The following is a 25,218-nucleotide window of genomic DNA, read 5'->3' on the forward strand; positions in this document are numbered from 1 at the left end:
CAAGGCGGGTGACGCGAGGCTAGCCTCGCCGCCCACCGAGTTCCCGTGGAAGAGCGTCGAGCCCACGAGGTGGAATGGAACTATGGAAGGCTCCTCCCAACCTGTGCCCGCCGACTTGCCTGGCACGGGGGCCGCATGACGGCAAGACCGGCATGACGGCTGGCGCGACGGCTGCAGAGGCGTCACCTGCACTCAAGAACGAAGGCCAAGCTTATCCAGAGATGCCCAACCACTTGAGAAGATGAGGCCGTGGAAGGAACAGAAAGGACACGGGGTTGATCTGGACAGAACCATCAGTGGCCTCCACTCTTGGGGCTAATTCAGATGTCTCCAATCCTCGCTCATGTTTATCCATCCAAACCATAACCAACGGCCTCCTTCAGCTCATCAGCTCGCTGAGGCAACAGTTGTACAGTATGTACACAAGAAAGATCTCATGGATCAGGATCCAAAACTCCTAATCCACTGTCTCTCCAAGTTCCACTGGCTTCTCAGCGTTACAGCAAGAAGGAAATGTTATACTACAGAAGATTCCTATTTACTAGTGCTATACTGGTACTATGTCTACTATGGCTATGACATGTCGGCGCGTCTATTGGTCGTTGTCGCCGGCGCGGTCGCCGGCCATGGACACGGCGGAGAGCCGGCTCGGGCGCGGCCGGAATCCGCCCACGCGCCTCCTGTGCTGCGACTGCTGTGCGGCGGGCGAGGGGCGAACCGTCGCCGCGAGCGCCCGGCGCGCCCACTCGCCGCCCTCCACGGCGCCGATCCGCACCAGCGCGCTGCCCACCCGGCGGCTCGCGCTCGCGCCCAGCCGGCAGCTCGTCGGGCTCGAGCTGCCCGGGGACGGCGGGGAGGTCGGCTTGTGTTCGTGTCCGTGTCCGGCGTGGGGCGCCTTGCGTTCCTTGTGGAGGCTACAGCGGAACGAGCCCGGGTGGTTCGTCGGCGAGCACATGCAGGTCCTCCGGCTCCGTGCGCCGCCGGCAGACGAAGAGGAAGAAGTGGAAACGCTGACAGACTGGCCGGCCGGTGACCGAGTGCCAGTGCCGGCGAGCTTGATCCGCGTGGGCGAGGCGGAGCGGTAGTGCGCGGCTGAGAGAACCGGCCCGCTGGGCCTCCTCGTGGTCGCCGCCGCCGTCGCCATGAGAGATCGCAAGCAAATTGGAGCTCCGAATTGGGTGCGGAGAGAGTGGTCTCTAGCTGGTGGTTTGGGCAAACTGAGGGGCGAGCGGTTTAGGGGTTATTTATAGGGTTAGCTGGGCAGGGCAGGGGCATTTCGGTAACTCTCGCGGTGGTGGTCTGGGTGTGAGCTCTAAGCTTGGTTAGGTTGAGCTAACTGTGGTTAGCAGCTGAAAGCGGTGGGCGCCACGGGGGCAGCTCGCTCGCGGGGCCCGCCGGCAGCACACCGGAAAGCTTTGCTGCTGGTCCCGGATTCGATCGAGGTAGGGTAACGACCACTACGGGTGGGGCCCCCATGCGAGATTCTAGGATTTCATGCGAAGCTGTGTCTAGTGAGTGTCTCGAATCAAATCTCCGGCTGCATTTGGAGAGAAAGACGGAACCACACCTTTTCTCTCGCAGATTCTTGTGTGGTTTCCTGCGGTTTGATAGATTTTGCAGCCAGGGTTTTTTAATGTCGAGGGTTAAATTTTAGTCTATGTCACATCAAAAAAATATTATTCTTTAAAAATATTAAATAAATGTTAATTATAAAACTAACTGCAGAACTCTAAGGCTAAACTGCGAGGCGAATCTAATAAAATATAGTAATTTATGTTTAGCGGATGGTTACTGTAGCATTATTGTAGCAAATTATGGATTAATTAGACTCATTAGATTCGTCTAGCGAATTAACACTCGACTGTCAAACAAATTTTATAAACAAATTTTATTTGATACTCCGAAATAGTAAGATTTCTTTTAATGTGATAGGGACTTAAAAAGTCCATGTAAACAAACAACACCTCAGTGGTAGAATCACTCAGTAGAGTGCTACCGACCCAGGTTCGATTCCCACCGGGAACCAATTTGGGTGTCGCACCAGGGCTGAGCAGGAGGGGTGTGTGTGGGTGTGACTGTGAGTGTGTGCGTGAGTCTGCTCGATGGGCGCGTTCCGAGACTACTCGGGCAGTCTCGTCTGTATTGAGTCCGGTCAGCGTGAGCATCTAAAAATCTTACATGACTCCCTAGTGGTTCTGAGTGTTTAAAAAAAATAGATTTTGCAGTATTAAAAAAACTCATGGGAAAAATGTCACCTTTTGTCTTCCAAAATGAACAAATGTTGTCAATTTATTTGTAGCTAATGCTCCTCGTTTTAATGAAATAACGCTCGGTCATATTCTTGAGAAAAAATTAAATGCTAATGCCTGAAGTTTTCTTTGTAGCGTCCACTGAAAACCATACCTTTTTTTTGAAAGATTACTGAAAACCATACTTGGGATTATTTATCGGTGCCCATGTGTGGATTCAGCTGGATTTCACTCTTCCCCGTCTCCATTCCGGTGTGCACAGCCCACCGGTTGCTCACTCCAGCGCAAGTTACACTCCCTGTCGCCCGGTATAGAGACAGAGCACACAGAAAAACGATGAGATCTTCTTGTCCCGAACGAAACCGAGAGCGTCGGCATGGGCAGGCAGCCAGGTTGGCAGGCCGGTGACGTGACGCGCGAACAAACGACCAGGAGGCGGCCGGTAGAAGCCCGTCAGCCGATCGAGCCGGAGGCCGCCCACAGAATTGTTGATCCTTTCCGCTTGTGTGACCGGAACATTGGTATCGCACAGGACCGCCCACTGGCCTCGGGCAATGCCTTTTGCTATCGCCATGATCGACGGCGATTGAATCCCCACTCGGAGCCGGAGCTTTTGGTTAGAGAAAGGTGAGACGTTGCTTTATCCGCTTCAGGTTTGTGTGGAGTCCGCGTGAAGAAAGCATGGCGCTCGCTTTCGGTGACAAGCATCGCATGATCAGCCCTGGATGGCTGGCTGGCTCTGTACACGTACACAGTCACAGTCTCGTCGCAGACACAGCACCAGCCGATATGATGGCTTGTATTTGGCTAAGATCGAGCATCATGGCCGTCTCTGTCTTCTTTTTTTTTCCTCATCTTTTGCTTACATGGCCTGTTTCTGCCGACCGTAACAGAAGAACAGGGCTTCAGTTACATGCATGCAATGCAGGTCTCTGCTGATCCAATGGTCCTCACCGGCACCACGGGAAATTCGCAGGGCCGTACCGGCAAATTCGAGGGCCCTGTGCGAAACAATGGACTGGGCCTTAGTGGCTTAGTGCAGGATCGCGAATACCAAGCGATAGCAGCCGGCAAGCGCGATAAGCGCAATGTGCTGTGTGAAAGCACAAATGTTAGAAGTCACGCGTGTGACTGGCAGTTAAATCATCACAAAAGGTCTAATAACTATTTTTTTGTTCGGGAATAATTTCTTTTATTGCTGGGACAATTGTTATTGTTTGAGCAACAAAATTTTTTTCCAAAAAAAGTTTGTTTTAGCAACAAAGCATTGAGGGGCCTGGTTTATTAGGCCAATTTTAGGTTCAAAATATGGAATCCTGGAGAGGTTGTGGTGCTGTGATAGGTCCACTCGAGATCACACACCTGACCCCGAGTAGCACCCATGTAAAAGGAAGTGATACGCCTACAATGATTTATCTTTTAGGAGCAATTTGGGCCATATTTTGCTACAAATTGGATCAATAATTAACTAAATTAAAGTATTTACATGACTATATCTAATATTTTGGGGGCCCTTCAAATTCGGAGGCCCTGTGCGGTCGCACGGCCCGCACGGGCTTAGATACGGGCCTGGAAATTCGCAGTGAACAGCAGAACATGCCCGTCATGGCAGAAATGTTTTCACGCCTCCCGATGGACATGAAGCGTCGCTCGGCTAGCCGTGGTGTCGGGCGCAGGGCGAGCCACGGCACGCGCGAGACGACGACGGAGAGCACGTGCGCCCATCATGCGGGGTGCTGGCCCAGGCTCATCGCCTCATCCAAACCAGAGCGCGGCGCGGCGCGCAACGGCTGCGCATCGTGGCGTGGCGTGCGCGTGGCGGAGCGGGACGAGCGGCGCCGCGCCCGGGGGGCTGCGTGGCGGGCGCCCGTTGGCGTAGCGCATGCCAGCATCCCTGGGCGGCGGGGCGGAGCGGAGGAGGCCGGAGGCCGTGGCCCGTGGGGGACAAGGCCGGCGGGGACAGCGCATGGGCGCCGTTATTTTACTGCTCTCCCGCAGCTGCGTGCCGTTTAGATTTGGGACACCGCTCGTGCCCCACGCATCTATCATTAGCTGCTGCACCTGCACCTGCCTTTGTGGACAGTTGATCATGGCCTATTGTTAAGCACTAAACCTAGCCTATACTATAATTTTATTAGGGTTTAATTAGTAGTATGCATTATATATCTAATCGGTGACCGACTCAGCCGGCTGGTTTGATTTTGCACAGGCTAGCTGTGGATCCGCGCGCAATCATACGGTGCTCTGTCCGAACGTGAATTCGTGGTATTGTGTATTGGTGTGCGTAGAACAGGGGACAGAACTTAAAGCTTGGGTTGGTCAAATGATTGTGCTCATCAGCTCGTGGGTAGAGTTTATTGTGCTAAGCTGGATAATTGCACTAAGCTGCAAACAAAAAAAATTAATTTCCTAGCCGACTCTAGCTAGCTAGTAATTGTGCTAAGCTGGATGTCAGAATGTGCGCCTACAAACAAAACTAGCCGCGATCGATGTGTGTGGGAACCGTATCAGCCAGCTAGAGCCTAGCGGCCAGTGGTATCTTGTGGATTTTGCATTGTACGTACGTGGCAGCTAGCCGTGCCGATCATGCCATCGTATAGCAGCTAAACTAGATGTTTGATTGATTGATTGTGAACATGAACAGGATACGTTGGTCATCAACCATCGTAAGGAGGAGATTACGTGAACCCGGGGGTACGGTGCATCTACAAATTTGGACGCATTATTCATACGGAAGAAAGAATTGACGGGAATGGATGCTCTAGCCTAATTATAGCACATGCGTCGATCCTTGTAGCTTCCACAAACGGACCCGTTGGTGACACGGCGAATCGCAGTGAGAAGCACAGCTCGGCTCATCCAGCAGCGCCACGCCCACGCGTACCCCCCGCCCCCCGGCCCAGTACGTGGCGCGCGGCCGGAAGTTTCCACCGCGCGCGAGCAAGGGTCGTCGCTAGGGATGAAAACGGTCGGAAACGGTAATTATTCGGTAATCAGTTTTTTGGTCGTTTTTCTTTGATTGCGAATAAATAGGATATAGAATCTTGTATACAAATTTGTATTCTTGTTTTGAGCATTGAGCTTGTAAAGATTCATAAAAGGTAAACCTTAAATTCATCCTATATTTTCTCAAATGATAGATATAAAATTCGGTATGGATTCGGAAACAAATTCGGTATTTTTTTCACCTTTTTTTGTTGTAGGGAGCAAATAATGCATAAAATAATTTATGCAAAATTTTATTCTTATTTGTAATAATATGCTTGATAATATAAGAAATGATCACCATCAAATTTTATACATATCTATTTTAAAATATTAAATTTATTCTAAGAGTTCAAATTACCACTTTCATCCCTAGTCGTCGCGCATTGTCCCCCGCGCCGGGGCGGGCGCGGGCGGCCCGACTTGGGCTAACACCGTAGCCGAGGTCGCGCGCGTCCAGGCTAATTAAACAGCGCACGCGTCGTCCAAATTCCAAACTAGGAGAACGAGATTTACATTCTTTTTGAACGGAGGGAGTATCTCCGTAGATCTCAGCCAAGTTGCCTTTATCCGTTTCATTTACGTAACTTTCTGCAGGTTGTCTTTGTGGCTTAATCTGTGCATGGATGGGCTCATTGTGTGAAGCTGGCCGAGGAGCAACGGCACGTATAGTCATCTCCGTTTATACCCCGCTCGTCGCGCCGGCTTTTCTCAGGCATTGGGTTTCACCGTGATGATATAATTATTTACTACGTGTATCGCTGCTAGCTAGTATGAAATTCACTTTGCAGTCTTTGCTCCAGATAAGACGAAGGTGACAGCTGCTTCAACCTGATCTCTCTTTCAACCTTGATGTCCACGTACGTACGCGGTAGAAACAACAAGGTTTAATAGTAAAATAAAAAGAAAAGAAAGGGGTAATTTACAGATGGTGACATCCGTAGCACAAGCTGCTAAGCTAGCGACATGGCTGGGTGCGAGGAAACATCGCGGTTGCTGTCACTGGGATTACAATATCTGCCCTGAGGACGTGTAAATTAATTTCGTCCAAAGCGAGGTCACCAAGTGGCACAGATTATAACCTGCCGGCGACAGAGATGTAAAATTAACCTCGGATATCGTAGATCACGAAGGCAGGTAATTGTAAAACAAGCACTGCAATCACTGACAGTCTGACCCTCTGTCTGCTCCCGATTTTATATACTGGAGTTGGTCAGCCAACACCCAACAGTGACTACATTTTTTTTGCGAAGTGAGTACACAATTACCTCCACCGGGAAATTCGGTCGAAAATATTTAAATCGTCATGATGTTTTTCCTTTTTTTTTCCAATGCATCACCTAGTTGGAATTTTGAGGTTATCATATGCATCATTTACAAATATACACCAAACAAAATAATGCAAATCTCAGAAAGTCCAGCTTCAGGCCTGCCTGCTACATGATAGTGTTGGAGGCCCACTCGTGTAGCCCAGAATGAGAACGGAGAAATACTTTACAAGCATCTTAGCCCACTGGATGGCATCGCTGGCAATTCAGTCCCACACACGAAAGTGAAAGGCGGCAGGATCTGTACCCTAACACAGCCCGGCCCAACCGATGCCACTCGCGCGTGCGCAGTGCAGAGATAATTTCAGGCGCACACTACTGACTACTCCAACTCCAAGCGGACAAGAAGCGTCTCTTCCTCCGTAGAGGTGCCGCGATATCCACTTGCCCAGTTCCCCTCTCTCTCGCACCCTCGCACACCATGGCGGCACTCTGCTCCGCCTCCCCGGCCATCTCCACGGTGGCATCTCTCGGACTTCCCGCGCGCCGGGTCGCTTCCCTCCTCCGCCTGCGCCTGCGCGCCGCCGCGCGCTCCTACTCCGCAGCAGCAGAACCGCGGGCGGCGGCGGCGGCGGCGGCGTGGCGAGCGCGGCGGAGATTCGCGGCGTCGGCGGCTTCCACGACAGAGGAGTCTTCTGGAGTAGATACGATGATCCCACCCGACAATCGCATCCCAGCCACCATCATCACCGGCTTCCTCGGTTCCGGCAAGGTCAGGACCCTAAACCCTGTCTTCGATGCGAACGAGCCTTCCATTGATGCAGACGGTTTGACGGTTATGCGATTGGTTGTGTGCAAAAATTAAACTGGAAATGATTAGCTAAATTATCATTTAGCGCTGCTAGATGATGGCTCAGTTTGGATGCTAGTAAGGGGTGCCTAATTTTCCTTTTGGTCAAGTGGGACGGCAAACTTAAAATATATTATGGTTCTATTCAACCTGTACAAGTTTAGTTGACTTGCTGAGGTTTTACTACATGGATTGAATTACATTATGACTAACCCCGTAGCTTCAAGACCCTTTAACACTGTGACTTTATGAGTATATTGAGAACCAGCACTGATGCACAGAACGTTGCCTTGCTTACTTCAGGTGGATGATTTTTTCTTGGCACAAATCTGACGTCTCTAGTACATTCAACACCTTTTCTTTCCTGTTTGCAGACAACTTTACTGAATCACATCTTGACTGCTCACCATGGAAAGCGAATTGCTGTTATAGAAAATGAGGTATGCCCATATGAATATTTTTATTAGCCCGATAGACCTTAGTCCATTAATTCATTAATACTAGTTGTGTCGGTGCCTGACCAGCTGTTATTTCATTTATTCATGAACACATGCATACCTTTGCGAAGTACACAAATAATCGTAATTTACTTAGGTCATTGCCAAACTATCACTTATGAGGACCCAGCTAAAATACGCAAGCTGAAAAGCTGATCCACGTATACTTTTTACTGTCGTTGTTCACTTGCAGTTTGGAGAAGTAGACATCGATGGCTCACTAGTTGCTGCACAAACTGCTGGAGCTGAGGACATAATGATGCTAAATAATGGCTGCCTTTGCTGCACTGTGCGTGGTGATTTAGTCCGTATGATTGGTGAATTGGTCAACAAGAAGAAGGGGAAGTTTGATCATATTGTTATTGAAACGACAGGTGAACAATTCATTAGGTTATTGTAGGAACTGTATGTTGACGTTGACACCATATTCAGGGAAAAGAAAACCATTTTGGTCTGTATAAGTTGTAATTAACCAGAAAAATTAATCAATGCAAACCATGAAAAATTGCTTTTCTTGATTATCCATTGGTTCCATAATATGTTGAAGTTCTCACTTCTATTTGTCTGTATTTTTAGGTTTGGCTAATCCAGCGCCAATTATACAGACGTTCTATGCAGAGGATGTAGTTTTTAATGATGTCAAGCTGGATGGTGTGGTAACTTTAGTTGATGCAAAGCATGCTAGATTGCATTTGGATGAAGTAAAGCCCATGGGTATAGTCAATGAAGCAGTTCAGCAAATTGCCTATGCTGACAGGATTATAGTTAACAAGGTGATGGTCCTCTAAACAATATTTGCTGACTTAAGTGCACCATTTTTTCTATAATTTGGGTGCATGTTGGTAACACAGAAGTTCCAACTCTTGTTACTTCACTTGCAGATTGATCTTGTAAATGAACCTGAAGTTTCTTCCTTGGTTGAGCGTATTAGGGTTAGTGTCTCTTATTCATCCTGTTATTTCGTTAGTTCATTAGCATACGTTTGTTTGTAATATCCTCCTTTGCTGAATACAGGGTATTAATCGCATGGCTAATTTGAAACGAGCTGAGTATGGCAAAGTTGATTTAGATTATGTTCTTGGAATTGGAGGATTTGATCTGGAGAGGTTCCTTTCTTTCATCTTGTTTTTTTACTTTTAATTTTATTTGTATATTGCAAATAACATATTGAATGAGTATGTGCCTCTGGAGTCCCGTACCAGTCATTTACTTTAGAAGGAAAAGAGACAATTAATAGAGATAGAGAGCATAATGAAATAATGTGAGTTGCTCAAGCATAATGATACGCTGTAGCTTAAAGCGTGAATGTAGTTGCAGTAATATGGAGTATGATCCTTCTAGCATTAGGAGAGCAAAGCTATTTAATTGTTGTTGTACCCAATGACTAGATAGGCTAAAATGTGAACTTAGGTGATGCAATGAAATGAAATTTGATAGAGTAGATTTTGACCTATCCTATATTACCTGCACTTGAATTTCTAGTTGATTAACCCAATATGGTCTTGCTATTTGTTGAACCATTTTTCTTGGGTGCATATAGCCATATAGTCAGTACCATCTCTAACTCTGATGCCTGCTCAAATACTTAGTGATGTAGTGCACTCATTTTGAAATATCTCATTATGAGTTTATTTTAAGATAAATAAATAAAAGTTTGTCTTCTGCCAGTCTTTACATTTAAAGAACTTTTCCGAGTTAATAATTTTATGGAGGTGAGGATAATGGCAATTAAGAGTTGGATTTTCTTTATACTTTACAGGATTGAGAGTGCTGTCTCTGAAAAATCACACGAAGACCTCGCGGAACATGACCATCATCATGAGCATGAGCATGACCACGACCATCATCATGACCATGACCATCATCACCATCATGACCACGACCACGGACACGGTGAGCCTAGATCTTGGAACGTTATTATGGCATGGCCAAACTGACATGGTCTGTTGATACCTGTGAACAGAAGTGGTCACAAATACAATGAAGTAGTAAGGAAATGTGCAAAACCTTCATTGACTTGAGAAAAAATATAAACTAACATGTTGAGTTGTTGACACAGATTATCCTGATTAAATGAGTATCTATGCCTTAACTGAAAGGTTGTCTTATCTGTAATTTAGTATGCAAAAGCTTGCTATGCCTTAAATCAAAATATATTTGATGGAGAACTTATTTCTTGTGAATTGAGGGTTCCTGAGTTCTATGGACCTTCTTGTTACCGATTTTTTTTTAAAAAACTAAGTATGAAAATATGTAAACTCTTTGCTTCCTGTTTTTTGTAGACCATCATGCACATGATCACACCCATGATCCCGGTGTTTCTTCTGTGAGCATTGTTTGTGAAGGGGAGATGGATCTTGAAAAGGCCAGTCTTGAAGTTATTACTCATCTGTCGCTCTATTTTCTCAACTCATACTATGAATATTGAGACATCTAAACGCCACAATCCTATCATAACCTTGGATATGGAGTTATTTGTATTGATATTGGCATCTATTTTACACTCACTCATGCAGGCTGACATGTGGTTGGGGAATCTACTGCTGGAACACAGTGAAGATATATATAGGATGAAAGGACTGCTTTCTGTCAGTGGAATGCCTCAACGATTCGTGTTTCAGGTTTGTGTTAACTAATGCCTCAAATTTATCCTGTTATTTCTTGATACTGCTGCAATTTTGGCATCTAAAACATTGAAATCAATTGATGTGTGTAGTATTGAAAATGCATAGTGCTGGATAATCTATCAATATAATTGTAGTATTATTGCTGGTAGCAAGGATATATTTTTATTTTGGAAAGAAAACTTTTCTTTCCTGTCGTATCCACAATGTCATTTCTAGCATCTTTCATCACTCCATTCCGCTCTTGCTGGTGTTTTGTGACTCCGCATCTAATCTATGGACCATCCGCCATATATGCTAGCATTTGCTAGATGATTTAGTTCTTCTATGTCCCTGCTAGATATCTTTTGTTTGTAAAATCTTTACCAAAATTTATCAAAGGCTTGCATTAATGAGCTGTATGAACCTCGTTTGCTTGTGTATTTTTGCATGGTCAGGGAGTGCACGACATTTTCCAGGGATCTCCTGAGAGGATGTGGGAGCCAAATGAGCCACGCATCAACAAGATTGTCTTCATCGGCAGGAACCTCAACAAAGAAGAGCTGGAGAAGGGCTTCAAGGATTGCCTGCTGAAGAAATAGACCGAGTCTAGCTTCTATGATTTTCCAACATATTGGATGGATCTCCAGCTTCATGATTTTGAGCTTTGCGGCTGCAGAACTTATCCTTCAGAAACCAAAGTATCGAACTGACGTGATGTGTGAGATTGTATAGAATGGATAGCTTTATTGCAACCTTGCATCCTTCTCACAACAACAGCAGTGCAGTAGCCATTTATATCACAATATCGTTGCACGGAGTTGAACTGTAACCTCTAGATCTAGAGATAGAGTAAAACTTTCAGTGTGGTCCGAGGAAATCACATAAGCACATTTGCAATACTTCATGGAATATTACTACTGTAGTACTATGTATTATTAACTGGGAGATGTTCAAATTTAAAGCATCTTTATCTCTGTTCTGATCTGATTGGGGAAATAAATACTTCTACCACTTTACCGTTGCGATATAATTTTATGTAGAAATTGAATTTGGATTCGAGCTGGAATCTGATTACACTTGCACCAAATCGAACAGATGTAATAGTTGGGCCGGTCCAACAAGGGTTAGAATAGTCAGAAGCAAGAGCTATATATATCAAGCCCAGACTCAAGGGCGCAAGGCCTAAGCCTTTCTTCCCCGCAAAGAAAGAAACGAGCAGCAGCAGCGACGATGGCGAGCGGCGGCATGAAGAGGGAGATCAGCGAGACCCACGACGCCCTCCGCTTCGGCATCAACGCCGGCGTCAAGGCCGACCTCGCGCCGCCGCATCCTCTCCAGTCCACCATCCAATCGGTACGAACCCACCTCTCCTCTGTTTTCCGTGCTATCGAAACCCTAACGCTGAATCTCGGTGTTTGGGGCACGCGCTCCCGCGCAGGAGGCCAAGTTCTGGGTGGACAAGAAGAGGTTCGGGACGGAGGCTATCTACGGATCCGCCTTCAACATCCGCAAGGATCTCGATGCCCAAATCCTCTCCAGGTCCTTCACTGCCCCTGGCAATTCCCCCCGAAATTTGTTGTTACCTCCATCAATTCGTTCGAGCTTCGAGTTTGTAGTAGGTAGTTGGTGTATGCGATGCGAGTATTAGAAAAATCTATAGTGGTTTCGAGTCTGTTTGCTAGAATTAATAGTGCCAATGGAAGTTTGGGTGGCTTCCTTAAACTTCTCTTACTTTCCTCGAGTACGCGGTGCTCTGTTCATCTCTGCACTGGATCAGGATTTACGAGCCATCTCATCAATTGAGTTAGTGCCGAGGTTCCTGTTTTATCAATTTAGGCTTGTCTACATGGTTTTGACATTCTGGCTTGAAGGCTGTTAACATTTTGCATATCAGTGATTCCATTGCCCTTGTTGGGTGCTGTATCCTTGATGCTACTGGCAGGGTTGACTGTACCTAAGATTTGGTTGTTTGTGTATATATCAGTCACTAGTGGAATGGTTTTAAAAATTTTATTATAGTGGCAGTGTGGATGTCGTGTTTGTCAGTGTTGAAGCTCCATCCTGCAAACAGCTGATTAGCAATTTTCTTTTGTTTTCCTTGCTTCACTGCTTGGCTGCTTGTATTGCAGAACTTGTTTTACTGCATGCTTGCCATCGTCTAAAATTGGTTTTTCCTGTGCATCTAAATGCCTTATTGTATTAATGTAAGGTTATAATTTGTATATCAATGTTGAGGCTTTCTGATAGACTTAGTTTGGTACGAGTGCTTTAACAAATAAAACACGCACGATTCTGATATCACATTTAGTTTGCTATCTGTCTCTGAATGAATCATTCGGAATGTCTGGACCTGGACCTTTCTATCTTAATTGGGCAATCACATTTAAACATTTTTCTCATCTGTCCCTTCTAACACTAATGATTCATGGACAAAAAAGGAATGAAACATGAGATAGGAGGAGACCTTTTTTTATGCAGTGTCCTTCCAATGACATTATGCATATCTTTAGTTTTTTTATCTTAATTTTTTTTATGATTAGCATGCGCTGATGGACATCTTTGATGACAGGTTCCAAAGGCCCCCTGGTGCTTTGCCATCATCTATGCTTGGATATGAGGCACTGACAGGTTCCTTGGATGATTTTGGATTTGAAGATTATCTTAACAGTAAGACTTTCTATCCTTCCTGTTGTTTCGCATGTTCATTCAAGCATTTTGCAATAGCCTACGACCACTTTGTTAGTATTCTTAGCCAGATTTGGGGAACGCTGGTATATTTTATGTTTTTTAATCTTGATAGTAGGCTAGTAGCAGTAGTTTCTTTGTTCTTAGGAAAACTCTCTCAGACAATGCTAATTGATGTGATTTGGTTGGAAATTAGGAGTTGCTGAAAAATCAAGAGTTACCAAAATGTTTCATGGTTCCAGCTAGGGGTGGAATCGAGCCGAGCCTCGATTTTTTTCGAGCTTTCTTCGAAATCAATATATTCGTATTTATTATAGTCTCCCGCGTTGTTTGATATGCAACTTCAAATCGAGCATAACGAGCCGAGCCGAGCCGAGCCGAGCCAGCCAAAATTGACTTTTGTTCCAAATAAACTAATCTTTATTTTAAAAAAAGAACGAACGTAATCGGAGCAATTTTGAAACGAGCCACCGAGCCAGCTTAACGAGCTTTTTTTCCAGCCCTAGTTCCAGCTACTTTAAGTTGTTGGATATCTTGTAGAGGTCATCAGTTTAATAGGCCTGAATAGGGTTGCATTTATATAATGTGTTATTATATATACCTGGATTGTTGTAATTTAGTTTACTAGAAAAGTGATGCATACTTGTGACAGTAAATGGTCTGAGCTCATGTCTTTTCACTTTTTCAGTTCGAACTGCTCTACTAGGCTTAATATCTCTTAGTTGTCATAATGTGTGCAGCCATGCATTTTATTTGTGCTTAGCACTTCCATCAATCCATGTATTGGTTTCAGCTTCACATTCTCAAAGTTCTGCACTGAAACCTTTCCTGTTGGGCTTTCTTTGTACCACCATATATTTTTTTTTTCAAATTTTGCTAATTTTCTACCCTTGGCTTGCAGTGCCTCAAGATTCTGACAGTTTCCGTCAACCTGACATGCACCATGGAATGGAAGTTCGCCTTGGCTTGTCCAAGGGACCTATCTGCCCTAGCTTCAATTGATCCATCCATGTAGTTCTGCAGTACGTTGTGCACCACACAGTCCAGTACATCGGTCAATAGACCATATTACCATGGTGAAAAGTGAAAACCGATGAGCCTTGCCACCTGTTCAGTGTTCAGTGTAATGTTTCAGTCAACGCCGAATTTAGTTCTTATCCTATTTGAACTTACATTTGATGGTTGGTCTGCCTCTGAATCTACGTGTTTCGGCTTGTCGACAAAATTTCACAGCTTGTACTCCACTTATTTGATCTATGTTCATGTTGGCTACACCCAAATTTGACCAAAAATAGAAGTCCAACTAGTTTGGTTATCCAAGGCATGGGCTTGCCAAAATTTTGGCTATTTAGTCTAATCAAGGGACAGAAGTTCTAGATAAATTTTAGGTAGGTTGGTTTGGGCAGAAACCGAACGCTCTGCCTCTGTGCCAATGGTTTCTTTGAGATGTCACAATACCAGGCTTATCAGGCCAGGGTTGTTGCCGCTGTGCATAGTGGGCTAAGCTCGTGAATGGGTTACGCTACGGAAAGCTGCTGCATAGAGAGACGCTCGCGGTCCTGGTTTCTTGTTTCAGGGCTTTGGTCTACTCCATGTATTGCTCGAATAATACATCTTTTTCCTAAGTAGTATGTTTATTAGTTGAACAAATTAAACAACCAAACTAAAAATATGCAAGTATGATCAGGTGATCCTGCCGTTTTGGATTATATTCAGCCAAACATAAAACCATGGCATTACATTCCTCCCAAGAGAACAACATTTTGTTGCAGGCTTGATTATACTCTTTTTCAAGTGAAAAAAGGATCCTAGATGAGACTGACCCGGCAAAACACGCATTAAATCCATCACTGTCACTTGGAAAGAAAGCATCTTTCCTCTTATCCCATTTCCAGTGGCAAACAGAACAGCAGTGCTCTGATAGTGCTGCGTAACCGCTTCGTTTCCGGAACACTTATTTCAATAATAAGGTCGCACTGCAGAAGATTTGGCAGTTGCCACCGGAAAGCGGTCACAGCATGGAGAACACGACAAGACCAGGCCCCTGGCCCTGGGCTTGGTCCCTGCTGCCTCTTGTGGATTAGTCTAACCAAAAGGTGCTAGTCGCATTAGGTGTTGCTCTCCTACTTCTAAATGATGATTACATGCTTTGAAACGGAAAGAGGGGCTCGAGATGTAGCTGTTGCATGGAGCAGCAATCCACTTCTTTTGTTTAAAAGAATCAATTGGTTAAGGATGCTATTGTTGTAGAGTCTAAGCCTTCTCTCTCTTCTTCTTTTTTTTTGAATTATTCTCTCATCTTTTTGACATAATGGGGAAGTAATCACACCAACTCCTAGGTTAATTTGGTCTAACTTGTTTTTCCATAAGTTAAATGGCTTACTTTTGTTTTCTTGAAAAGGAGGTCATCCAATGTTCTGTTCTTAGTTGTCTAATCCCATGGCATAAGCTAGACAATTTATTGATAATTGTGGTACAAGCATTTTTAGTTTTTTTTTCCTCTCGTCCTCGTCTCCTTTCCATATGCAAGCAAAGGTCAGAGCAGAGCAACAAATTACCCAGAGTTTCCCATCCGAAATAATAACTGGGCTTTGGTACAAGAATGTAATGGGAATGATCATCATTCAACAATGATGCAACGCTTGTTCATTCTCATTGCATTGTGGTCCAATATTAGGATATGAACCTTCTTTTCTAGAATTTCAAACCTTTTGATCCCGTAGTTGACACGTCAGGCACAATTATATATATCGATCTGAATCTTGCTGAGATAACTGTTTCTTTTTCCGAAAGATCGGGGATAACTGTTTCTCCCCGTAGTTATGCCGGTCATTCAGTTGAAGGTTTACGTCAACACAGCGCTAATCTAGCTGAACTACCGGCATGGCAACACAAGCAGATTATGGCTGTGTTTAGTTCCAGCGTAAATTTTTTTTGCGTTGGAATCTTGCTAATTTGAAGTACTAAATGAAGTCTATTTACAAAATTTTTTGCACAGATGGGTTGTAAATCGCGAGACGAATCTAATGATGCTAATTAATTCATGATTAATTAATAATTAGCTGATAGTACTGTAGCATCACTGTTGCAAATCATGGATTAAGTAGGCTCATTAGATTCGTCTCGCGATTTACAGCCCATCCATGCAAATAGTTTTATAAATAGACTTCATTTAGTACCTCATGCATGTGTCGAAACATTCGATGTGACGTTTTTTTTGTGTTTACGGGGCTTATGAGGTGGGAACTAAACAGGGCCTATACATAGATGCATCACAGGCTCTCTAATTCTGTCCCATCTGGTACACCTAATGTCCTAATCTAATGGACAAGTACCGGTGCCTGTTTTGTACATCCATGAAGTCCCTCTCTTCTTTGCTTGCCATGGCCGCTACTCTTCCTTGGTAAAATAGCTACCTCTCTGCATAGCATAGCAACAAACGGACAGGGATGTATAGAGTCAAGGTTATCCAGTACGTGCAAGCAAAACAAGTGAAGAGGATCGGTAAAGATCCGATGCAATTGCGTGTGCATACATCTTGGGTGCGCTGGGTGTTGATGGGTGATGCCTATGTTTATGCTGCTACTCTGTCAGGTAGTCCAGCCATGGACCTCCCTCAGCTGACACCTGATGCCATCCATGGGTTCGGTTAGGTGCGACGTCCATCTCCTTCAGCGCGTTCTCCAACCAATTACCAAACCCTATCTCGCCGACCGGTCATGCCCGGCAGCTGGCTTGGCTGGCTGGTCTCACCCACAAGCAAAGCAGATTAAAGCAAGCCATGACACTATGACAAAGTCAGAAAAAGGCATATTCAGATTGCAATCTTCATGCAATGGATTGCAGAAACAAAAGGAGATCTCTGGTCTCCTCTGGGAGATGCCAGTAGCAGATGGCATGTCCCTTCACCTGTTTAGGAGCAGGAGGGAGCTAGCAGCTCTGCATGGTTGGTTGCACTAGGCAGGCTAGCTGCTGCCTGTACTAGCAGGTACCTATAGCTAGCTAGTGTCCCCCAATAATTCGCAGGACGTAACATGCATCAACGTGAGGTGATGGGCGCCGATGTGTGCACGCTGCATGTGCAATCCATTATTGGCGGTGGAATGGAATGCTCAAATTCTCCATCATTCTCAACAGGGGCAGGGCCGGATGACATGTGTGTTTCCTGAGCTCGCTGAATCTGAACTCATTGTGGTCAAAGGTTCAGTCTTCTGAGTTCTGACGGTAGCACTGAATTATTTGACGCATGATCTGAATAATGACTGATAACAACCAACCTGAGTGGAGAGTATAACTGAAGACAAATACACTCCAAAATACGACGGCTGTTTTGTTTTTCTTTTTGAAACGAGACGGCTGTTTTGTCACAAGTCACAACCGATGTAGAGACCGTCCGTTCATTCTGATCAAATCACGCGCGTGGCGCGTCTCGCATGAGACATGACCCTCTGGCGGGTAAAGTACTGAACGGGCCTATGCTGTTTGTCATGAACGGTCACGAGCAATTAGCCGCCTCTCTACTCTGTCGGCTCTGCTTCCCCAGCTAGCTAGTTTCATCAGTGTTCCCAGGCCAGCACTCGTGTTTTACTCTGTGTCCTCTCACAACCTTATTCATCGGATCGGAACCCAAATTAGCACGGCCATCATTGGCCAATCATCCTCTCCTCCCCCTTGAGACAGGGACGAGAACAAATTGGTCCGGCCGACAAAAAAAACAGTGACGAAATGATCGATTATTTTATGGTAAACCAACAATGGTGTCTGCTAGGGCAGGCGAGCAGGTAGTATTTGGTGGTGACCGCAACTGCAAGCAAGCTGAGAGCAGGGAACGGATCGGAGGCTACGTAACTGGTTGCGCCGCAGACATCTCAGCTTGGAGTTGCTGCGCAGAGCAGACGCCAGACATTCCCCCCAGAAAAGAAGCAGGCCCTAAAAAGCTCGCGGCGATCTAGAAATCGATCCGAGAGCAAATAAAGCCTTCCGATCCACTGATTCGAGATGCCTGTGCATGCATGATCATGGATAAGAATTAGTAGTGTTTTACTGTATCCATAGGCAGCGGATCATCTTTTGTCCATTTTTGGGGTAAAAAATTAAAAGACCTTTTTGCCCATTTTTTTTAACCAATAGGATAAGAATGGAGCCAAATGAACTTTTGTTTTTACTGATTTCATTCAGAACGATAAGGTCTAATAGATAGCCTTTCCGCCGCAACAAGATTGCCTCGTTCCGTCTTGCAACAAGCTGGATCTATTCAGGGTTACGGACTTAACGGTGTAGCAAATGAGGTGACAACCCTCGTACCTCTTAGTCACACGCACGGCCACCATATGCGCTTGCTTTAGGATGATGAATCTGCTGCAACTTGTAGAGCGCATTAGGTGCCATTTAAATAAAGAGCCCTTTTACAATGCTTGGAAATACTTCCTACCGCTTTCTAATGCCTCCCAACGCTTACCCATAATATTATTTTTAATTAATTTTAATTATTGAAGGATAGAATAGTAATTGGGATACCCTTCTTCAACCTCCATCGTCTTCTTCCCTATGTCTGCGGCTCTTCAATGTCCTGCTCGATCGTGCCACATCTCCGCTCCGGACCATGGCCGCTCATCGGGAGCTGCTGCTCTTCCTCACCACGGCGGTCATCGCGGCCCTGGCTGCCGTCATGTCCGCCGGCGGCCGGCGACGCCAAGCCAACCATCCTGACCCCCGTTGCGCAGACGCCGCACCCCACTGGGCTCCTTCGATGGCGACACGCCGGCCTCCAGCAATGACTCCATGGAAGACGACGACGACGCGCCCACCGCCGCCATGATGACCGAGCCCAAGCTCGAGCTCCCCTGCCCGCCTGGCACCGACCTCGGGGTGCTGCCGTGCTGGCCGCCCGCGTTGCTGCCGTCGCCGGCCGCAAGAGTGTTTGCCTTCTGATCGATCGAGGCACTCTCCGGAGCAATTGGAGATTGATTTCGTTTTATGCATGCGTTGTGATGGGTTGCTAGGATTGGGAATGAGCGAAGCCGACACCCTCTGCTTGTCTAGATGATCACGACGACAAGCTTGAGCACTGCAAATTTTTTTTCCTCACGATCGCGAGTTGGAGGCACTCCACGACGGCCACCCAGGGTCACCTCGCCTCCGCTCTCCTTGCACCGGCGCCTGAGGTCGGAGACCAGAGTACCAGACCAGCCAGGCAGAGTTGCCGGAGACGAAGATGGCAGGGCGCTGGGAGAGGAAGCGGAGCGTGAGGACAAGGCCGTGCCGGCGGTGCAGTGCAGCTTGCGGATGGCCGGCTCGTGGTTGCGGGGCAGGCGCACAGGAGCGAGAGGAACTGACGCGGCACGATAGGGAATTATCCTTTTACCCTTGATTAGAAAAATAACTACGAAAAAGAAATTACCATAGATTCCTAATCCTCTATACTTTGGAGGTATTAGAAGGCATTACGACACATTTAGGCCCACCGACCATAGTCACGTGTAACGTCTCCTCATTGACGCTTCTCAATGCCTTTTCTCATATTGGGTCCACGAATCATAGACACATGAAACGCCTCCCAACACCTCTCCAAACATTGTAAAAATTTTCTTAAATAAAATGATGGAAGATGAATTTGCCCACTTGTACGGGATGAACAGAGACCACAATCGTACCCTAAATGGGTTCTGACCTTGATCACTTTGATCCATACATCTAACATTACCAGTCAACTCTGTGACAAAATGTACTTCTTTTATTTTTAAATATAAGACATTCGTAATAAGCAAATTATCCAAATTAAAATTGCTAATGAACCGGTTCATTTCACATTCTCACTGTTGGGTCGGTGGACCAGCTGTTTTTGTTTTGTTTTAATTTTTTTACCAAAATATTCCTTCCTGTTCCTGGCCAGAGAGGCACACGGTATTGATGTATTGTTATCACTGTGCAAATAAAAGAACGTAAGGTGCACCGTCCAAAGAGTGAAAGGTGGTGCAACTGGGACAAGCTGGTGGCGGATGCTGGATGGATTCTCGAGGGACTTTTTACTCCATCTGCCTGTCCTTGCAGCTGCCAAAGATGAACTTTCCAGCTCTGCAAAGGCAAGATCTGTTTTTTTTTCGTCCAAAGAACACCATGTGAGTGTGTCATTTTGACATTTTTTTACTCCCTAACCACTTACTGGCAGCCTGGCACTAGTAAATAGTAACAAACTTCTGAAACAGAAGTTCATAGGCATCCTGCTATAGTTCCTTTCAAAAAAAAAATGCATCCTGCTAGCAGTACACTTGCTCTCATGCCGTTAAAAACTACATGCTGACATAGTTACAATCGTCGATGTATACACTATAGACCCTTTTCAAGATACCCGTATTCTATATATTAACAACTAGATAAATTTATACGGTACAGAGGTAGAGCGGGCTTTTATTTTTCTTTCTCGACTGCATAGAGAAATTGTACATCTTTATATTAAGAAGAAAGAGAAGTGTACAAAAATCTTACAAACTGCCACTCCAACATAAGCCAACACTGGAACTAATGGCTCCGACAGACAACGACCAATGATATTGAAGTTTAGAAAAATTACATAGATTTTAGACATCCTAATTTGACGGCTCCAGCTTGAATACAAAGTTGAACCTCGAACTTTCCACCACCTCCAAAGCTGAGTGGGATCGAAAAGCCTACCATTGCGCTCCTTCCACATAAGCTACACAATTAGCATGAACAAGATGTCCAGCCCCCTTCCTCTTTTCCTTTGGCTGCTGTCTCCGGATCCGGTCTTGAAGAGTGTAGAGTTGCTGATCGGTAATGCAAGAGCAATCCATCCAAATTTCCTTTGCAACACAGGAGTTCACTACAAGTGATCTGCTGTCTCCAGCTCTTGATGAGAGGGCTTTTTATGGGAATGCAAATGTGATGTGGTTTTCAAGATGGTAAGAATTCCAAGCTTCCCCCACCAAGCCTACCACCATAAAAGCCCGAAGGCCCGCAGCTCATCCATCTGACCTGACACCCTCTCTCTCTCTCTCTCTCTCTCTCTCTCTCTCTGCTTTGCCTAAGCATCAGTCCATCCCCGACCACACCAGAGGCTCTCCTTCTTGAGATTCTTTACATGCTGTAGCCGGCAAGAACCTTCCCTCCTCGGCGCAAAGGGGCTCGCTTTCCTTAAGGGAGGGCATTGCCCCTTCCCCTGCATTTCCCCTCTGGTTTCAAAGCTCTTCTTGTTCTTGCTTCTTTGGAGGAATGGCGGCGGGCCTGCTGCTCAAGGTGGTCGGGTTCTGCGTCTGGGCCCTCTTCTGGCTCGGCGGCACTGCCACCGTGAGCACCACGGCCCTCGCCGGCGGCGACGCGGTGGTCGTGGACGCCCGGTCCGCCGTCGCGGCGACGGACGACGACTTCGTCTGCGCCACATTGGACTGGTGGCCGCCGGACAAGTGCGACTACGGCACCTGCAGCTGGGGTCGCGCCACCCTCCTCAACCTGGTCAGCTCAGCTTCACACCACCCTCTTCTACTTTTCCTCTTTTTTTTTTGGTCGGCAGAGCGACATGGTTGCTTGTCCGGGGAGCGGTCGTTGCTGCCATGCCCGCCATGAATCGCGCGCCGCCCACATGGCCGCCGGCGAGGCCCCGCAAGCCGCCGGTGCTAGCCCAGCCTCCAGGAGTCCGGCGCTGGCCTCCGTCAGGTTTCACGCACCGTCGGTGACTGCAGCTCGTCCGGAGATCGCCGGAGCGTCGCTCGCGCGCGGTGGCCAGCAACGGTGACCAGTGAGGGACACCGCTCGCCGCCGGGTGGAGACGTACTCCTGGACGGGGGTGGCCTCGGACGGCCGTGGAGCTGCCACGGGTTACATTACAGGATGGAGTGGGGCTTGTTCTCGTTCTGCTCAGCAGGGTTCCTTCCTGCCTCCCGCCGCGCTTGAGCTAGCCCACTACACAGCCGGCTCCGCTGTTCTTCACCATCAGCCAACTCCGATCAGCTCATTCTACTGGCCTGAATGCAATGGCCTCCGCCTCCGCTTGCTTGGGGCCAGGGGCCTCGTTTGGCGGCGGCGTCTGGCCGGTTTGCATTGTGCCCTCTGGCGTGTCGTCGGATGGGAACTATTTTTTGGTTTAGTTATCCTTGTTCTTCATTTACAGTAGTAGTACCTTTTCTTACCAATCATGCCGGGCTGTTTGCATTTACAGTAGTAGTACCTTTTCTTACCAATCATGTGCAAATGTAAAGCCTACCAAAACTACTGGCTACTTGGCCATATTCTAATGCTCGTGATTAGAGAACGTCGGCATCAAAAGAACAGAGGTCAGGTTAGGGCAATTTACTATCTTGGTGCTGCATCCTCAACTGTGCCTTTTCTAGTTTTCAATTCCTTGGCTGAAGTTTGTGCAAATCAAACCATGATTGACACAGGTCTTTAATATTTTCCTCCCTGCAGAATCTCTCTAACAAAATCCTGCTGAATGCCGTCAAAGGTAAGCTAACACATGATCACCGCCCCTTTCGCTTTCATAAGAAAATCTGTCCCACTGTCCAATCAAGAAATCAATTGTCTTCCTTGAAATATATTACCAGTTTTGATGTGATGGTAACAAAACAACTGTAGCAAAATTCTTTCAGCAGTAGTACTCTGAAAACCGTGGCATGGCATATTCTTTTCGTAAGATTAAATCCATGGAACTGGTGCTTTGACATAACAATCTGATCAAATTTGCAGCATTCTCCCCTCTGAAGCTCCGGCTGGGCGGCTCCTTGCAAGATATGTTGATATATGACACCGGTGACTCTGGGCAACCATGCACTCCATTCGTGAAGAACACGTCTGCGATGTTCGGTTTCTCGCAAGGTTGCCTACCGTTGCATAGATGGGATGAGCTAAATGCTTTCTTCCAAAAATCTGGGTATTTTCGTTATTCTGGGACTCTGGGTAGATTGGTCTACTCATTTACTACATAAAGACAGTCTCAGAAACTGCATTCACTTTGGACTTGATTGCCTAACATTCTGTTTGACTTTGCAGGGCAAAAATTATTTTTGGGTTGAATGCTCTGAATGGCCGGGTCCCAATGCCTGATGGTTCTTTAGGGGGGCCATGGAATTACACGAACGCAGCTTCTTTTATTCGCTGCACCGTCAACAAAGGCTACGATATCCATGGATGGGAGCTCGGTATGTTCTATGTAATCTTGTGGGTTGTGTGGAGGGCATCACGTTATCTTCCTATGATCAAGTTTTTAAGCCACTTTATTTAGAGAGTTCTGATAAGTATGTAGGAAAGGAATCTGGACAATTATGTCAACATCGTTTAGATAGGAGTAGATAATTGGTTAAGTTATCACTAACGAGCTAAGGGAAAGTTCATAGATGATGCTTTCTGTGTCTTTTCACACGTCAATGTACAAAAGGCATACTTTCATTGTACACTAGTTTTGTTTAAGAAATACAGTGTTCTTGTAGGAAATGAACTCAGTGGTAGTGGAGTTGGAGCCCGGATTGATGCGGACCAATATGCAGCAGACGTGATCAATCTGAAACACATCATTGACAGCACCTACCAAGGCAACCCATCAAAGCCTCTAGTACTTGCACCAGGAGGCTTCTTTGACGCAGCCTGGTTCACTGAACTCGTCAGCAAAACAAGGGCAGGTCAAATGGATGTGATCACTCATCATATCTATAATTTAGGCCCTGGTATGCTCTCCTTACTTACCATCAATTCAATACATGAGTTGGAGACATGGCATCTGCAAAACTGGATATAATGCTGAACGTATCAGGTGTTGATGACCATCTTATTGAGAAGATTCTCAATCCATCTTACCTTGATGGCGAGGCAAGCACATTCAGCAATCTTCAGGGGATACTGAAGTCTGCAGGGACGTCCACTGTTGCCTGGGTTGGCGAAGCTGGAGGGGCTTACAACAGTGGTCACCACCTTGTAACTGATGCATTTGTGTTCAGCTTCTGGTAAGCCAAGATCACGTTTGAAGTAGCACACAGCCATGCTCTGCAATTGAATTTGAAGGTGCCATCTGAAGAAGTATTTATTGACTTTCAACTGATGATGTTCACTGTTCAGGTATCTGGATCAGCTTGGGATGTCATCAAAGTATGACACAAAAAGTTACTGTAGACAGACCTTGGTTGGTGGGAACTATGGCCTGCTCAACACAACTACATTTGAACCAAATCCTGACTATTACAGGTAGACATACATAACTTTTCTAAAGCTTCAGTAAATGTAGGAGTAAAACCAAACAAGCTGTGAATCCCACCATCTTAATTAGCATTTTTCTGTTTTGTCTGCAGTGCATTATTATGGCATCGCCTCATGGGAACCACGGTCCTCTCGGCGACATTCAATGGCACAAATAAGATCCGTACTTATGCACATTGCGCGAAAAATTCGGTAGGGGTCCACACACAATTCAAGATTTTGCTTCTTTCGGGCAGCACCTCATAACAACCATCTGGACCATGCTTAACTTATTTCCTTCAAATTTTCAGGAAGGGATTACTCTGCTCCTGATCAATCTCAGTGGCAACAATACAAACAGCATTTACGTGACGAGCAATGGCGCCCAGACCCAGAGTGCAAGGAAGGAGGGCAGAAGGTTTAGTCACATTCCTGGTCTTGGTGAAGCAGCCGAACTTACAAGAGAAGAGTACCATCTCACTCCGAAAGACGGGAACTTGCAGAGCCAACAAGTGTTACTGAATGGCAAAGTGTTGGCAACTGACGCCAATGGAGACATCCCAAAGCTGGAGCCAATGCAAGTGGAGGGAACAAAGCCCATAACCGTGGGTCCTTACTCCATTGTGTTTGCTCACATCCCCAGCTTCTATGCTCCTGCCTGTAGGTAGATATTTTATATGATTTTTTCACCTTCTCGGTGTGAATGCTGCTATTGTCATAGATTAGATGATGTCTGGGTGATCGGCGAAGCCTGTTCACCTGCACATGAAGTAAGCTGTAAGGCTGAAAGATTTGTGATTTGTCATTCATTTAAGAAAAGAATTGTCCAGATAATGGTTGAGCAAAAGGAAAGGAAAATGATAATAAATAAAGTAAAAGAGAAGATTTTCAGTTTTGGTC

General features: G+C 46.0%; 4 protein-coding genes across 8 annotated transcripts; 3 read left to right on the top strand and 1 right to left on the bottom strand.

Annotated features, from left to right (window-relative positions):
- Nucleotides 1–307: 307 nt before the first annotated feature.
- Nucleotides 308–1,227, bottom strand: LOC120645211. Its single transcript, XM_039921993.1, has one exon. The coding sequence runs from the start codon at nt 1,142–1,144 to the stop codon at nt 593–595; it is 552 nt and encodes a 183-aa protein (XP_039777927.1). The 5' UTR covers nt 1,145–1,227; the 3' UTR covers nt 308–592.
- Nucleotides 1,228–6,887: 5,660 nt separating this feature from the next.
- On the top strand, nt 6,888–11,429 carry LOC120645216 (P-loop guanosine triphosphatase YjiA-like). 2 transcript variants are annotated; one of them, XM_039922005.1, is made up of 10 exons: nt 6,888–7,274; nt 7,727–7,792; nt 8,043–8,223; nt 8,426–8,622; nt 8,731–8,781; nt 8,864–8,955; nt 9,609–9,742; nt 10,132–10,226; nt 10,366–10,470; nt 10,911–11,429. In XM_039922005.1, exons 1-10 carry the CDS (start codon nt 6,984–6,986, stop codon nt 11,052–11,054), a joined length of 1,356 nt encoding a protein of 451 aa, XP_039777939.1. In that variant the 5' UTR covers nt 6,888–6,983; the 3' UTR covers nt 11,055–11,429. The 2 variants fall into 2 exon arrangements, with proteins under 2 accessions (XP_039777939.1, XP_039777949.1); XM_039922015.1 differs by having other exon boundaries at nt 6,898–7,274; nt 10,132–10,214.
- Nucleotides 11,430–11,612: 183 nt separating this feature from the next.
- On the top strand, nt 11,613–14,432 carry LOC120645223 (cyclin-B1-2-like). Its single transcript, XM_039922026.1, has 4 exons — nt 11,613–11,808; nt 11,894–11,994; nt 13,025–13,122; nt 14,042–14,432. Exons 1-4 carry the CDS (start codon nt 11,686–11,688, stop codon nt 14,140–14,142), a joined length of 423 nt encoding a protein of 140 aa, XP_039777960.1. The 5' UTR covers nt 11,613–11,685; the 3' UTR covers nt 14,143–14,432.
- A 6,695-nt stretch (nt 14,433–21,127) lies between these two features.
- LOC120645233 (heparanase-like protein 3) lies at nt 21,128–25,218 on the top strand. 4 transcript variants are annotated; one of them, XM_039922036.1, is made up of 9 exons: nt 21,128–21,609; nt 22,561–22,597; nt 22,840–23,023; nt 23,143–23,291; nt 23,580–23,813; nt 23,900–24,089; nt 24,202–24,327; nt 24,432–24,531; nt 24,630–25,218. In XM_039922036.1, the coding sequence occupies exons 1-9, from the start codon at nt 21,370–21,372 to the stop codon at nt 24,984–24,986; spliced, it is 1,617 nt and encodes a 538-aa protein (XP_039777970.1). In that variant the 5' UTR covers nt 21,128–21,369; the 3' UTR covers nt 24,987–25,218. The 4 variants fall into 4 exon arrangements, with proteins under 4 accessions (XP_039777970.1, XP_039777982.1, XP_039777989.1 ...); XM_039922048.1 differs by having other exon boundaries at nt 21,130–21,609; nt 22,840–22,968; XM_039922055.1 differs by lacking the exon at nt 21,128–21,609 and adding an exon at nt 21,623–22,427 and having other exon boundaries at nt 22,840–22,968.

Source organism: Panicum virgatum, chromosome 1K (assembly GCF_016808335.1).
Source record: "Panicum virgatum strain AP13 chromosome 1K, P.virgatum_v5, whole genome shotgun sequence".
Lineage (NCBI taxonomy): Eukaryota > Viridiplantae > Streptophyta > Magnoliopsida > Poales > Poaceae > Panicum > Panicum virgatum.